The following is a 16,776-nucleotide window of genomic DNA, read 5'->3' as shown; positions in this document are numbered from 1 at the left end:
TAGGGCGGCTTATCTACCCAAAATTACGGTACATTCCTCTACTTCAGGATTAGCAGATTTTCAAATTTTCATTTTTTTTTACAATTTTCTTGATCATAGTTTTTTTTTTTTTTGATAGCTTGATGGTTTTTTATTATTGTTGAAAATGTACTGGCAGGGATTTTAAAATTAGCAGCAATTTCAATTTTCTTCATCAGCATGTATTCATCAATAAACTTCAAAAATTTTATCATTAATTTATAACACACGCTTTTCACCAGCCATTTTGCAGGAGTTAAAGATCAGACTGAAGAAGAACGCATTTTCGCTAGAAAACTGGTCAACTACAAAAACTAAACCCCCTGTTGTCAAAGTGAGTGCGTGTTCTAATTCCAAATCAGAAGAAAAGAGAAAGAATCTAACCTTTAGAGAAAACGGACAAAAGACGTCAGCACCCCCTCATACCAACGCTGCCCTATTCTTCTCCCCAATCTTCTATTCTCATACTTTCCAGGAAAAAAAGGTGAAGGACTACATGCAGATATCTACTACAAAATTTTCCAATGGAAAAATATCAATTAAGCCTTGCTTCAGCGGCAAAAGTTTTGACACGGCGAGGGTTCCAAAGAATACATTTCGAGATAACTATAGAAAACACTTCAGAGTTTTATGCAAAATGCAAGGGAAAACTTTCTTTCGAGATATCGAGGGTTTCAAGATAAGGAGGTTCGAGGTATCAAGATTTGACTGCATTACTTTTAAATGAAACTGTAAAAAATATTTTGAATCTCGAGAGAATTTACATTACTGTAAGCCTCCTTGACTGCAATCGTGGAGTAACTTGCAGTGTTCATACTCTATTCAGATGAAAAAATTAAATGCTTTTTCAAAGACTTTTTCATTGAAAAAATATTAGTGTACACCTAAAAAACTGAACTATTCTTATTTGTCGTCATATAAATTTAAGTAAAGTAAAAATACAGTGAATGGAATCTAATGATGCTTAAATGTCTAATACTTTTTTCATAAACTGGTAGAATAAGAATGAATGGAGTAAAGGTTGCATGGAATCATTACTAAGTTTCAATAAATTTGCTTCAAAGTTGCCTTTTACTGTCAACAGTGCATTTAATCATCCACATAACTTGTCAGCATTTTAGATCTGTAAAATAAAGCTACATTCTGCAGTAAATTTATGTTTCTAAACTAGATTTTTATTTAAAAAAAAAATCAGTAGTGAATAAATCTCCTAATTCAAATGTACTTGTTTACTTATTTCCACATTTTCAAAAGCATATAATAGGTTCAAAAATTCCAGAACATAATGTTTGATTCTTGACATTGAATGTAGCAGTCGCATGGATTAGTTTCATGGGCCGTCCATATGTTAGGCACTGATGTTTTGGCATATTAGAAATCCCCTATTTCTGTATTCTATCGCCTGACTAAAGATCTTCATTTTCTAAAACATTCAACAAATTAAGATAAACTCTGATAAGTTTAATAATTAAGTTTTTACAAACGTTGGAAACAAACTCAGATGCAATTGAATTGCATTTTCTGAGTAGGCGAAATCAAGAATGTGCAAGTTTTCTTTTGCAGATTATAAAATATCAGAGCTGAAAATAATGGTACATTCAAAATGAGTGATGTCCAAGCAGTAAAATCACACCGCAAAAAAAGACGAGCGGCTGCTACAGAACTGGATGCAATGAGATTTCGAAATTCAGATTTGTTTTGGGCATCATTCAATTTTCCAGTTTTAATAGCTTTTATGTACTGTTAAATCACTCAAGATTTCTAATGTTCTTTTAGCTGCAGTTACTTTCTTTTTACCCAAGACATTTTTCCATGACTTCAATTTTCCATGACTACTATGGATAAAAATTACAATTTTCCGTGACTTTTCCAGGTCTGAAATCTGCTTATTTTTTCCCCCATGACTTTGCAAGACTTCCATGACTCATTCAAACCCTGAATTTATCAGTTTTGCAATAGCAAACTGTTAAATTTGCATTATCATCATCAAATATGACTAATATGCACAAAAAAAAAACCTAAATTTTTTTTTTTAAAAGATTTTCTCTTGACATGAAATTTTGTTCTTAATGTTCTTCTAAAAGATATCAACATAATAAAAAGGTTGATAGAAGCATAACAACTCAATATAGTTAAAGCAATATTATTTACAAACCTCAAAAGTTCTTTTATGTCCATCTGCTAGTTCAATTTCCATTACTATTGTAGGTTCAAGCACTCGGTTTAATGTACTATAAATAGAAAGGTGTAAGTAATGTCTGAATGTCCATATTTTTATTCAAGAAAATTATACACATCATGTTTAACAAACCATGAAGATATGGCAACATCTATTCGCCATTGGATTCTTTTCAATTTAGGGAAAGATGGTGCACTCTGGATTAAACCGGAGAGTATAGAAGACTTCCTAAACAGAGAAAAGCAAACAGTTTTAATAAGTTGTTGGAAAATAATTAAATTTTACTCTTCTAGATTGAGATAAGTTAGTTATGAACACAAATTATTCATAACACAATGAAGTTTCTCAAAAATCTCTAGAAATGGGTTAAATTAGATAGTAGAAAAATAAACAATGCATTCTGAAAAAAATGCAATATAATAGTGGATACATGTATTTATTGCGCTTAAAAAAATTGCGACTACATATAAAAATAATAAAAAAATAAACATTACCTTGTGCCATACACAATATTGGCTAGATCATCTATGTAATCGCCAGGAATTCTAAATAACAGAAAATTCTTATTGATTAATTTCTTGATCAAAATACCCCCCCCCCCCCCACACAAAAAAAAAAAAACTTTTCATTAGCATGAACATTGAACCACAAAGTGGCTATTTTAAATAACATTTTTAAAAGGATGAAAAAAGATCTTACTTAAGCTCCTGTAGATCTTCTCGAAATATCTATAAAGAAAAATGGAAAAGTAAAAACTCCGGTTCATATAATAAAATCCTCATATCAAAAAGAAATTAGAGAATTTAAGACAAAGCATTTGATTAGCTAATATATTTGATTTAAAATTTAAGGTAGATACCTCGAAATGGGGCATATAGATGAATTGAATGAGGCTGACGTTTCACTTAGACTTTTGGAAAATTAATAAGTACCTAAGTACCAGAGGAAACTCATGCCATTATGTGCAATATTTACTTGTATTCCTGTGCTGAAAGAACTTTCTAAAAGGGTTATTCTTTCAACTTATGCATTGAAAGAAAATATACAATTGGATGCTTCATTGAGTTCAAGCAATAAAATGAAGAAACACATACACACAATCAACCAAGAACAACATGTAATAATGCTGCAATGAAGATTATGTTGTAAAATGGAACGGCAGTACTGCTGCAGCAGTTACAAGCAATAAAGTATTCAGGACATGATGTGAATCAGGCAGTAAATGAGGTGCTTCTGTGAAAAATAAAATAATTGTTCCTATGTCATAGTTATTGAAACACAGCAAGTGCATCTGTGGCGTAGATTTTTTTTGATCCATAGATGAATAGAGTAGTAGAAATTGTTTTAAAAAAAATTGTGGTGGTTACTTTTTTTTTCTTGGCCTATTTCTGCAAAGTGCTATAAAAGAATTGCGAATGTACCAGCATCTCTGAAACAATGATTCACTATTTATCCCAAAATGATTATAATGCATTAATATAGTTTAATTATTTTTTAATGTAATTACCTTTTTTACATTTTTTTAGTTATTGATTTTTGTAAGTTCATACTTCATAAAATTTTATTTTACAAATTGAACACAAAAAACATTTTTTTTTGAACATATGAAATTTTATTTAAAAAACTCATTTATGTAAGTTTAAGTAATATTTTACAATTATAGATATTTATAATCTATAACCATGTAATTATTGCAATCAAACAATAAATGTAACATTTGCATAAAAAACGTGCTCAGATCATACAAACGCCAGTTGGTAGAAAAATCTGCCATAAAAATAAAAATAGAAAATTCAACAGGAAAAATTAAATTTGCATATGATGCACTTAGTTGACATAAAAAACAAATACTGATAAAATTGTCAAAATTTATTGTTTTTTCGAAACCAGTATTAATGAGTTTTGTTAGCTTCTGCAGAATAACCAGACTTCCTAACTTTTATTTTTCTACAATTTATTTCATCATAGTTTTCCCCTATAACTTGAAGGTTTTTTTACCATAGTGGAAAGTGTACTGGAAAGGATGTTAAAATGAACAGCAATTTTGACTTGCTATTTTCCTTTACATACAAACTTAATGGATCTAATTTTATCATTTTATGCATTTTCTGTTTTTGCTTGAAAAATGACGAAAAATTTACCCCTAGACTCAATGTGGGCAACGCCCTCTGAAGAAAAGCAAAAAGAATATAAATTCAGGGGGAAAACACTGATCAAGACTACTAGAGATAGATTTGACTAGTCATCTCACAAAACTCTCCATTATTAGTAAAGTTTAAATGTACTCAATATTAAAGTAAAATGCGAAACAACTTAAATATTGCATAAGTAAGTAGGTGTTGAAAACACACAGTAGTATTTTATACCGTACATCAAACTTTAAATCACAAAGGGGAAAAAAAGAAGCTTAACACTGCTATGAAATTAACCATCACTTTCAAAGATAAAACAAATATTTACATTAACACATTTCAGTTTATTTACATGTATAGAAAAATGATAGTAATAATAATGTTGAATGCTCTATGTTCATTAAATAACATCATTGGAAAATTACAGCTGCAGTGAACATTAAGAAAGAGAGAAGTGACAGGGATAGAAGATATAATAATTGAAAGTAAGCTAAAATATCTAAAAAAAAGTCACATTTGCCCCTTTGCTTTGCTATTGAACCCGCATATTTTGAAATGAAATTAAGAGCATATTTTTGTGAAACTACTTCCTTCCCATACCAGGAAGTACAAGGAGCGAGGATGTAATTGCTAACTGTCAAAACAAAATACTAATATTTGACTTCACCAGGCTATTATTGTTATTCTTGTAGGCAAGGTAATATGCATTGTGTGCCTGATGGCTCCAGGAGCAAAAGAACAAAAAAAGGGCTGTTTTATTTATCCTTTGCACTAAATAAGACTGGGCTAGCCCATTTGGTGACTGTTTGCGTAATTTAAAACCTGACCCAGTTCGAAATTAGGATAGTTCGGCCGATGATACTTGAAGCTGAAGTTTCTCTTTTTTTTCGCATTTAATTTTTTACATCAGAGGTATGTTTTATATTTTAGATGCTTTTAGGCTGAAATAGTAGCAGTTTATTACAAAATAGTAGCTTTTGATTCAATTTAAGCTAAAATTAAGCTAAAGCTTCAATTTAAGCTAAATTTGCATATGATGCACTTAGTTGACATAAAAAACAAATACTGATAAAATTGTCCAAATTTATTGTTTTTTCAAAACCAATATTAATGAGTTTTGTTAGCTACTGCAGAATAACCAGACTTCCTAACTTTTATTTTTCAACACTTTATTTTATCACAGTTTTCCTCTATAACTTGAAGGTATTTTTACCATAGCGGAAAGTGTACTGGAAAGGATGTTAAAATGAACAGCAATTTTGACTTGCTATTTTCCTTTACATACAAACTTAATGGATCTAATTTTATCATTTTATGCATTTTCTGTTTTTGCCTGAAAATAGTCATCATATTCGCCAACTCTTCAAAATAGTCGCCAGTGGAAGCCTGTACTTAATGCAGATTTTTTTTCATAATTTATCAGCCATTAAACTCCTATTCCATTAAGAGCAGAGGCCTAGGGAGCAGGGGAGAAATATCTAGAAAGCAAAGCCTATCGATTTTTTTGATTTTACGAGTTTTATGCAAGAAGTCTCCGAAAAGTTACGACATGGATAATCGATTTACGGCAGCCAAGTAAACATAGTAATAGTGCTTTCTATTTTTCAAAGTCAACAGCCTGAAGTTTACAGAGATTTAAAAGGTATAAAACAGCATTTTTTGGAAAAAAAAATACAAAGAAGGAAAAGAGAATTGATTATAATTGCCTTTCAAATCCTAGCAAAAATGCTTAACTCCAGTTCTAGTGAAATTAAAACACTTCAAATTCCATTTTATGCAGAAAAATCTGCTCATTAAATTGTTGTCAAAGTTTCAACTGTGTAAGGATGTTCATTCCATCAAATTTGAGAAAGAATAAATGTCATTAAAATTAATAACCCCATTAAATACAATGAAGATGATATAGAGTTAAATGGGTTCCTTGAAAATTCTTAATTTTTTTATGCTTGGTTTGACTTGTAACTTCTGGCCATTCTTGAGGAGATAGTATACATACATTTGCTTATTTTAAACCTATCCCAAACGGTGGTCAAAAATAATTACATAAGTTAAAAATTATCTAAAAAAACATTTTTCTCTTTAAAATTACAAAAACTGCTGCCAAAGTAGTCTTTTGTTTTCTTTAGTGATCATGGATGGCAGCAAAATAAATTTTTTTTTTTACTGGCTTGATTTCTTGTTTAATCATCCCAGATCAGATCTTAAAATTTTTATTTTGTGCTAAAACAGAATTTTTTTTCATTTTACCTTAGGTGTTTATTCAATCATATCTTAGTAAAAGACTAATTCCTTTTTAAGAGCATAAACACATTTTGTCCCTGCCCAAGGTAGTCGGTGCGAACTAATGGAGACACCATTCGTGAAAAAAAAATATACTAAAAAAACTTTTCCATCAGTAAAATCTTTGTCTAGATGATTGATTGAACCCACTTATAAGTGAATAAATACCTTTGTGCAGGACAAGTAAAAATAAGAAATAACAACGTATAATTGCACAAAATTGCAGGTACCCCAGCTCTGCCTTCAATTTACGAGTTGAACCTCAACATGTCTGTGGTCTCTCGCTAGTAAGATGAATTTTATTTATCTACCAGCTTGCTGGCACTGTCAATTTCAATAGATGACATCTGCCTTTAGTTTGGTTATTCCCTATTCCAGATTGACGAGTTCATACAAGGACGAAACTACAGTCTATGGATGGAATAAGTGGGTTGTCAGTATACTGCTTGCAGATAATGCTTTCTCATTAAATTTCAAAAATTTTAATGATTTGCTCCGGAAAGGGTCAAAGATTCATGTGCCTGGCTATGTACCAATCGCAAAGACAATAAAATAAGAAACGTCAAGTCACAGCAAAGTAAAACCAATAGGTAATCTTGATTGCTCTACTAGAAATTTCAGTTAGTGTCATAGAAATTAAGCCAACAGAATATGTTTTCCCCAGCAGAATAAACAAGATACAAGTATTGGAAAAATTCTATTTTGTTAGAGCTTTTTTGTTACTCAAAAACCAGGTCATAAAATAAATTTTAAGTTAGCAAACTAAAACTATTAGAAAGAGTAAAGATTTTTTTAAACGATTTTCTTAAATTGGTTTGATACAGATTTAATGATTGTGAAAGAAACCATTTACCTCTTGTTTCAATGAAGTTTCTGGAAAACTTAATGCACACTTCAATAGAACATATAGAGCTCCATATATTGAGTCAAAATTAATATCATTTTCTTCTGTGTTCTTAATTGACTGATACATTTCAGTAGTGACATTTTTACCTTCAAAATCCAGTACAATAACTGCAAAATTAAATTGAAGAAATTATTAAAGTTACTCGCATTTGGGTCATTTCCCAAAAATAAAGGTCTCTTTCAAGAATTGAAGAAAATGTTTTTTTTTTATAAACAGAATCAAAATAATGTTTGAGAGCTTTATATACATAAATATATACATATACATAAATATATACATATACATAAATATATACATATACATAAATATATACATAAATATAGTTTGAATATTGGCAGCACACTTTTTAAAACTTAGAAATGTAGCCATGTAAACTAAAAAATGTCTCTTGTGTTACCATTATTAAATAATTCTTTTCATATTTTCATAAGAAAGTAAAAACCTATTTCTATAGTGCCAAGACTTTGACATAAATGGGCTTTTACTCTGCCTAATATTTTTTTGTTCTTGAAATATTTTTCCTCTTTAAATTGGATTTTTACATCCCGTGTTACCTTTATTGTATTTTCTCAATGTAAAACTTTCCGCAGTTCAGTAAAAAGCATATGAGTACAGTAAAATTATACTAATATTTACCTAGACAAATTAGTTATTGCATATGCTTCAATTTGATTTTCAAAAAAATTTTTTCCCTTTTTTCCAGATTATAAGATTGTGTTGGTAACACTGGGGACATACGGTAACACAGGAGACATCAAAGTAACAAAGCGGACATAATCAATGCAACTCTTAAAAGTGGGGTTCTATCCAAACTAACAATTATTTTTTCATACAATACATTAATGGGTACATCAAATTTATAATACATCCATTTCCTTTCATTTTCAAAGTTGGATTTTTTAGAGTTTCTAAGACATCAAACTTTATCATGAAACTTATTAACGATATCTCTTAAAAAGAAATCTTGAACATTTTCATTTATTACTAAATGCTTCTTTTTTTGAATGGCTCTTTGAATTCTAGATGTTAAACCTATAGCTTCAAAACAGATTTCTCTCATAGTCCTGTACTTTTTAATCACTTTATTTGTCACATTTTTTTAAAGACTAATTTTTTCTTTCTATTTTGCAAATTTTTCTATTGTGTTAACATTGAATATGTTAGGGAGTTATATTTTAAGAGTTCTCTTGAAACGTTTTGAGTTATAAAGTGTTTTTTTTTTCAGGGAAATAATGCTCTCATAAATTGTCTAGTTTTTGAAAGAGGAGTCAAATCAACATCTTTATTTTTATTGGTTATGCTCTTTCTATATACAGTCGAATCATGACTTACACGAGGGATGCATTCCAAGACCCCTTTGGTAAGTCAAAATTTCGTGTTGTGGAAAAAGTGTATGTGTAAGGTTTTTTATAAACATACCTAATTATATTAGATACTTGTTAACACCACCTCCAACTGTTTTAAATCATCCCTTAGCTATATATTACGGTTTCTTACATAAAAAACTGAATTTTTATTGGTATTAAAAAAAAAGCTGTTTAAATCAACACAATTTTTCTTATTCTGCATTATGCAATAATTTGATCCAAAAACATTTTTACTATTATATTTTTGAGGTTTTTTTTTTTTTTCATGTAACTCCATGGTAAAATATTTATGTACACTGAATGTTTTTATGGACACAGTGTTATACAAATTACAAAAAACTACTACCTTAGGATGGTTGTGGGCAGGGCTAGATTAAGGCATGGGCCCATGGGGCACAGACCCAGGGCATCAACATTTGGGGGCACCAAATCTGTAGGTAAAATTTTGATTTTGGACTCATTCCATATCGCACTATAGCAAGATGTAAACATTAAATCTAGAAAAAAATACTTGTAAAAAATTAATCTTTTTTGCAAATTCCAAAACCACTCTAAGTTTGTTCTATATTTATGATACTTTTTAAAGTTATACCATAGATAATTAAATCTATTATTTCAGAAAGAGCATAAGTCATTTTTTTTTTAAAATTGAGTTAGCTGTGGTTTTTTCATATTAGTATGTAGAGAAATCAACTAGTGCAGCTGGGAAGTCAATTCTTGTACTACAAAAGCACTGTATTTAGGGGTAAAATTTTCTAGTTTAGTGCAGAATCGGCATAAGTTCCAGACTTATGCCATATCTGCACTAAATGCAAATTAAGGAATGGTAAGACGCAATGTGAATGTATGGCAAGATCAGAGAAGAACAACCCGAAAATAACCCTCCTACGGATTATAACCCCCACTTTTTTGGGGAAAGTGAAATCATTTTATAATCCCGAATATAACCCCCTCTCCCCTCCCTTCACCTGAAAATTTTCCAATCATCTTCATTTGCCACTCCCTCCAAAAAAAAAAAGAGGATGACATTTTCTCCTTTACTTGGAAAGATTTACAGAGATTTAGTTAGCCCCTCCATGTGCAGGTTTTCCTTTCTAAAAAAAAAAAAAACAATGATTTAAACAAAATAGGAAAAAAAAACTGTCTTCACGGTTTATTCCTTCCAAAATGTCTAGACACCTACTGATGCAAGGGCGCCTTTTTTTTGTTCACATGCATTACAAAAGAAATTTATATGCTTGTACTGCTTTTTCAGGGTGGCGACAGGAACTGTGAAAAAAAGTTCCCTGACTTTTCCCTGATTAAGTTCACCAAATTTCCCTGATTTACGTTACCAATGATAATGGTTTTCTTTCTTTGCTCTACTTGAAATCCATTATATGTTTGTATAAAATGCAGTATTTTAAACGTTTTAAGTTGTATAACGTTGTTGAACTAAAGATATATTTTAAAAAAATGCTACTTTTTTAATAAAATGGTTAAAAAAACATATCAAGTCAATTTTTTTTCGGGGGGGGGAGGGGGGAACCCTACAAAACAGTATATTAAATTTTTCTACATGGAAATATTATAGAAAATTAAAAAAAAAAAAAAACTTACTTCCAGATACCACTTAGCATAAGAATTTTAAGAAACTATTAAAATTACTCTTAAAAACACGTGTATTTATGATGAAACTAAAAAGTAATTGAAGTTATTTTGAACTAAGTTTTCAAACAGTATAATCATTGTTGCAAGAATAATAAGTAATAGTGAAAGAATAGAAGTAATGTAGTTATTCTTATATAACTAATTGACATATTTATGCAGAACAGATGAAACCATTTGACATCCATTCATAGGGAGCTTTTCTCTAATCAAACACATAGGTTTCAATGAATGAATACAGCATTTTTTAACAATAAAAAAATAAAGTACACTAACTTAAGCAGGGGTCTGTCCAGGATTTTTCACAGGGTCCGTTTTTTGTGAAAAATCAAATAATTTTGTGAAAAATCAAATAATTTTGTGAAAAATCAAATACTTTTGTGAAAAATCAAATAATTTTGCAAAAAAAAAAATTTTTTTTTTTGCAAAAACGAAAGTTTAGACTCTTGAGATGGTGGAAACTGCATCATTGACACTTAAAGTTGAGTGTTTTCCCTCTTTTCTGTTGAGAATATCATTCTTTAGTGCTTTTCTAGTATTTGGGGGGGGGGGGGGGGAGAGGCATCGCTCACTGGGAGATGGGCACCCCTCAAGTATCAATATTTATCTACCATTCTACATCATGTTAAATTATACTAGAAATGTTATTTGTATAGTATTTAAAACAACTGTAAGAAAAAAAAATTCAGTCGGGGGGCATTTAAATTTTTAACCCAAGACACTGTTTAAGAGCACAGAATTTCGTTTAAAACTTACAAATTCCATGATTTTTACAAAAAAAAAAAAAAAAAAAAAAAAAAAAATTATTTGTTTACTTCTTAACTAAGCGTACTAAACATCGAAAATGCGAAAAATCAGATTCCCATAGCAGATGCAAAGAGATTGCAATCCTCAAAGTGAAGGAAGGCATCAAAAGTATAAAAACGGCTTGTAGAATAAATATTTTGGATAAAATTATTTTAGAATTGCATTTTAGAGCCCTATGATAAACATATCATTAATATCTGGACACAGTTGAAGCAAAAATAATAATAATAATAAATAAATAAAATAAAAAATAAACGATCGATTCAGCATTTTAATTATTGACTCATAAAAGAAAATGGAATTCCGCTTTAAAAACCTGAAATAAGCTTTCTTACAAAAATAAAGAATCCTTTTCCTTTATTTGCATCCTAATAAAGCGAAGTTAGCTTGAAAAAAGAATGAAATATGATTCTCATATCGGATGTAAAAAGATTTCGTTTTTCAAAATGTAGGCATCTATAGAAAAAAAAAACGGTAAATAAAAGAGTTTATTTTAAGTTAATTATCCTTTTTAGCATCGAAAAATCAAACCCATATAACTTTCTCCCAAAATAACAGTTTAACATCGCACCGCCAGATGCTAAGTGGCGATAAACAGTTAAACATCGCAACGCTTTGAATTTGGTAACCCTATCTGAAGCGATCACATCCCCCCCCCCCCTACTACCCTTTGCAGTTCTAAGTTCATTTCGCTGTATATTATTGATTATTAAATCATGAGTGGGGAGAAAAATGCTTACTAGGCCTATTCAGAGAATGTTGACGCTTTTTCAAAGAAGTTTACAACAACACCGCTGCATAAAACAAACAAGCAAAATTATAAACCAAACTGACTTTCAGCTGTTAATTTCTTTCAAAGAAACCAACAACAGGCATTATATTTATTTGGCCGTAGTAATTATTTATGGCTTGCCCCCAAGGAGCATCACAAGAGTGCCGATTTTTTTTTTCTTTTGCGAAATTAGCTGATTTTGTATAAGTTGATTCCTCTAATTAAACTTTAAAAAAGTTTCCAACCATTATCGTTTTTATACAGGAAATATGCTGTATTATTTTAATCTGAGATTTGCTCTTTCAATAAACAATTTGTGAAAGATCCGTTTTTGTTTATCAGAATTTTGTGAAGGGTCCGTTTTGGTTGATCGGGATTTTGTGAAAGGTCCGTTTTGGTTGATTGGATTTTTGTGAAAGGTCCGTTTTGGTTGATCGGATTTTTGTGAAGGGTCCGTTAACGGACCCAAACTTGCTCTGGCCAGACCCCTGTTAAGTAAGTTACTTAAGTACACAAGTTAACTCTATTTCAAATGTTTTCAGTATGTAACGAAAAAGAAATCTTAGATTGCTTTTGTAACAAACAACTTTGAAATGAAAGAAAGAAAAGAAAGAAAAAAAAAGCAATTAGTTAATTTCAAAATATATAAAAGAAGAATACAACTTGGTTATAAAATTAAAGAATCACTTACGTCTGAAGAAAAGAAAACCTTTATAATCTGCGGTAAGTTTTTTTTTATTGACGGTTCAATTTTAGCAATTAAATTAAAAACGCGAAGAAGTAATAACTTTTAAGCTTTTATAGTATTAATTCAAAAACCAAAGATTTCTTCTTGAAATCGTGATTACAGTACGCTAAGTAGTTCGAGACAATGGAATAAAGGCAAAGGAGCTAAGGCATTAATGAAGGCTTCCTCTTTGCCTGTATGGCTGTTTATTTTACGTAGCATTGAAAGTGTAAAAGGAAATTTCAAGCTAGGTAAAATAAACAACCTAGCAGACACAGAAGCAATCTTAGGAAGTCATCCTGTGGTTAATAAGTAAGATTCAATACTTTGACGTTGAGGAAAAAATATGCACAAATATGCGACAGTGTATAATCGCACCTCAATAATTTTACTTTTTTTGAACAGATAATTGGCGGAAAATGCGTAGGGAATTAGAGTAATTAATTTTGTAAATCAAAAAAAAATTTTTTTTTTCTTTATAAAATCAATTTTCCCTGATTTTTTGTTATTTTTTCCAAATTCCCTGATATTTCCCTGACTTTTCCCTGATTAATAAAGTTCCCTGACTTTTCCCTGATCTCCCTGATTTCCCTGATCTGTCGCCACCCTGTTTTTATTCATTTTGGAAGGAGCACTTTTGTTCTGAATTGTGAAAATGAACAATCTTTAACACGAAGCCATTTTGGAAAAGCATTGCTGAAAAAGTAAAGCGAAACTTAAAAAATAACCTTTTTAAAAAGAGAAATAAAGTAATTCAATGGGTTTAGGATAATCAAGAATGTATATTTTACAAATCGAGTAAAAGATTTGTCTGTTTTTACGTTTGCGAATTTTGTAAAGCGCAGTTTTCGAAATTACGGTTTTCGTAACAAATTTGCGGTCGTGATTGTGATTTTTGCTTCCATTCCGAAACGAGAACACTAAGATTTCACTTCTTTTACTGTAACCTAATTACATTCAGTATATGATGAATTTTCAAGAGATAAATTAAAGGGGTTTTGCCAACATAAGGTGCAAATTCTTTCTTTCGAAAAAAATGGCGCCCACATGCATTTTATTACTACTAGAAAATTATAAACAGGTTTTTATTAATTAATTTCTTACTCTTCATTAATATTAACTCTTATTTACTTATTATTTCTTTTCTGTACTCTAAAGATGTTTTTTGTCTCGATTTTTAATGTTTCCACTGTTGAACTGTTGTTATTTTTATTTTAACTTCTTATTATTATTTTATACACTTTGTAGTAGTAAGGATAACGGGAGAGTGTCCCTTTAAGTCAGATGTAGAACATCCATAATTTCAGGGGGTCTGGGGATTTCTCCTGTGGGAAATATTTTGAAAAATAAATGTAACAATATGTACTTTGAAGCGTTATATGGGGGTAATTGAGACTAAAAAAATATAAAGAAAAATAGGCCAACAAAGTTTTTTTTTTAAAGTTATGCATTTTTTTGCAAATCAAGATCAATCAAAATACAAATTGCTTGCTCCACAAATCATTGACATTAACCAACAGGGAGGTAAAAGGAGAGAAGAGAAGAAAGAAGCACATCGTCATTTGCTCATATCGGCTTTTAGTGTGGTCTGTTTTTGATCACTTCCCCAACATCCCCCCTCCCTTATCATCAAATGCCCTACAGTATAAAAACAGTACAAAATGGTTTAAAAGAAATGGTGCAGAAATTCAGAAAATAAGAACAAAAGAGTAATATTCTGGCCATTTGTACAATTCATACTTTATTTTCTTGATAAGAGACAAAATTGAAGAACTTGTCAAGGAATTTTAAACTTAAATAATAAAGACTCTAGAACAGTTGAAATTATTTAAAGCACTTTATTTGCACTTTTCAGTGGTTGATTGCAGTCTTACAAAATGATTGTAACTTTGTAAGACATGCCCGTTTCAAGTTAAAAATAAATATAATGAAATATTTCTCAAAAACTCCTTTTTTTTTTTCAATCACAAGTAGTGCAGAAAATGAAATAGGGTAGAGTAAGTTGAATTTTTTTTTCTCATGCTTAAGATATTAACAGTAAAACAGATAAAAACAAGCAATAACAAAAGAACTTCCAAAATACTGAATCCGGTATTAAATAAATGGCAAGACATGGAACATATCAGTCACAAAAATTTATCTTGAAAAATATGCTACAAAAATGAAAATCATTATTTTTTTCTCAGGAAGTATCAATAAGTTGGATTTGGCACATCTCGGTAACCAGATACTAGGCTAATCGGAAGCCCCGGCCCCGGCCCATGGTGAGTCCCTGGCTCTATAGTGTGTTCAGGGAGCACTGATAGCATAAGTAAACAAAGAGGGTTGCTGTTTGGCATCAACATTTGCTACTTTCATGAATTGCTCATTGGATTGGCGATTTTTCTCAGGAACATTTCGCCAATGAGACATGGGTATTGCCAAGTGCCACGTTGCTTTGTTTACTTCCACTATCAGTTCTCGCTGAATTCACTATAAATCGGTGCAGTGTAAGTTCTATACGAGTTTTAGGGGGAGGAGAGCAGGGGGGAGAAGGACACCTGTTGGCCTGGGCCCAAGCCTGAAGGAGGCCCAATATTTTTAAAACTAGGGGTGAAAATAGGGGTAAACAATGCGGAGGTGGACCAGAAAAAGTCATTTGTGACCGGTCCCCAAAATTTCTGTGCATGCCCCTGGAGGAGGGCAAGTCTACCAAACTGACAAGGAGCCTACCTTGGCCCTGGACGCACCTGAATTGAATTGGGAAAGAGAGCAGGAAGTTCTAATTGAGGGTGTAAATTTCAATTATGCTTTGCAACTAATGAGAACTAGAATTGCTTTTTTTGTGTTTCTTCAAATTTTCACTCGCTTAATATTAACAAAATTAAGAATAAAACAACTTTGTTATTTTCCTTTTCTGACATTAGAAATTAAAAAAAAAAAAAAAAACTTTCTTCTCTTTTACAGTACAAAAAATTTCGGGTTTCGAGGTGGGGCGCCAAGCAACTCCCCCCTCCCCCCTGGATACGGCCCTGATGTAGGCACAAGTACAAGGCAAGAACTCACAAATTGACTTTAACTTGTTGCAGCATTGTTACTAAACTTGCCAGATTCTTACACAACCTAGTGAATTTTCCCTTATCCCACCACTTACGGCTCAGTTTTTATACTTTCCAGCCCTGAAATATGGAGCGACTTTTTAAATATTTTCTTTATATACTAATCTTATGATTCACATCTTCATCATTTGTTTAAAAACAATACAAGAATTTTAATAGCTTTTAAGCTCAAGAAAAGTATGTAATACTGTGCCGGCTATTTCAATGGGCGGGGTTTATAAGTTAAAAAATTCATGCAATATTGTTATTTGTAGATATATATTTACAATTTTATCTTGAAAAATGATGCAGAAATATTGTAATAAAACAGAAAAAATGAAAGAAAAAGGTCATTTTTTAAAAGAATATATGGTAGAATCCGTGTCAATTCAACAAGGGCTGTAACATGACGGTCTCTGATTTTTTTGAATTTATCATATGTTAAAACTTATAAAAAAAAAAAAAAAAATTTTTTATCTTTGTTTTGCCCAAAAAAATTCCTGGGCCGAGATACAGGCCGCCAAAGATGGCGGTCCTGTCATGATTTCCACTTGGGATTTCTTGTCAAAATCTTTAAAGTACATTGTCTCAGGAATGGTAGAACATATTTTGTTGTGGTTTGTTTTATTTAAAAGGATATTTTTTTCTTGTTTAAACACATATGCAACATTTTGAAATATGTGCTGAAAATTCAAAAAATTTCGCAACAAGTGGCCAAAAAAGTCTCCAGCCCGTTATCTGAAAAGGAGAGCTTCCACTTTTTTTGTTTAACAGATTTTAGAGGCATTTGAAAAAATGAGGGTCTTCAGGGAACTGTTTGCGTGATTGCAGACCTGAAAATCCCAAAAAAATTTCCCGCAGAA

General features: G+C 30.9%; 1 protein-coding gene across 1 annotated transcript in view; it reads right to left on the bottom strand.

The window, feature by feature from the left end:
- Positions 1 to 16,776, bottom strand: part of LOC129218491 (COMM domain-containing protein 5-like) — a 50,367-nt gene that overhangs the window by 12,121 nt on the left and 21,470 nt on the right. Inside the window, exons 2-6 of the mRNA XM_054852774.1 lie at positions 7,463 to 7,623; positions 2,897 to 2,925; positions 2,692 to 2,742; positions 2,330 to 2,425; positions 2,174 to 2,249 (exon numbers count right to left, since the gene is read on the bottom strand). Of these exons, the coding sequence (XP_054708749.1) occupies positions 2,174 to 2,249; positions 2,330 to 2,425; positions 2,692 to 2,742; positions 2,897 to 2,925; positions 7,463 to 7,623 (413 nt within the window). The remainder of the gene's footprint in view (positions 1 to 2,173; positions 2,250 to 2,329; positions 2,426 to 2,691; positions 2,743 to 2,896; positions 2,926 to 7,462; positions 7,624 to 16,776) is intronic.

This window comes from Uloborus diversus, chromosome 3 (assembly GCF_026930045.1).
Source record: "Uloborus diversus isolate 005 chromosome 3, Udiv.v.3.1, whole genome shotgun sequence".
Classification (NCBI taxonomy): domain Eukaryota; kingdom Metazoa; phylum Arthropoda; class Arachnida; order Araneae; family Uloboridae; genus Uloborus; species Uloborus diversus.
The sequence above is the reverse complement of the archived record's forward strand: the minus strand, read 5'-3'. Positions and strand labels throughout refer to the sequence as shown.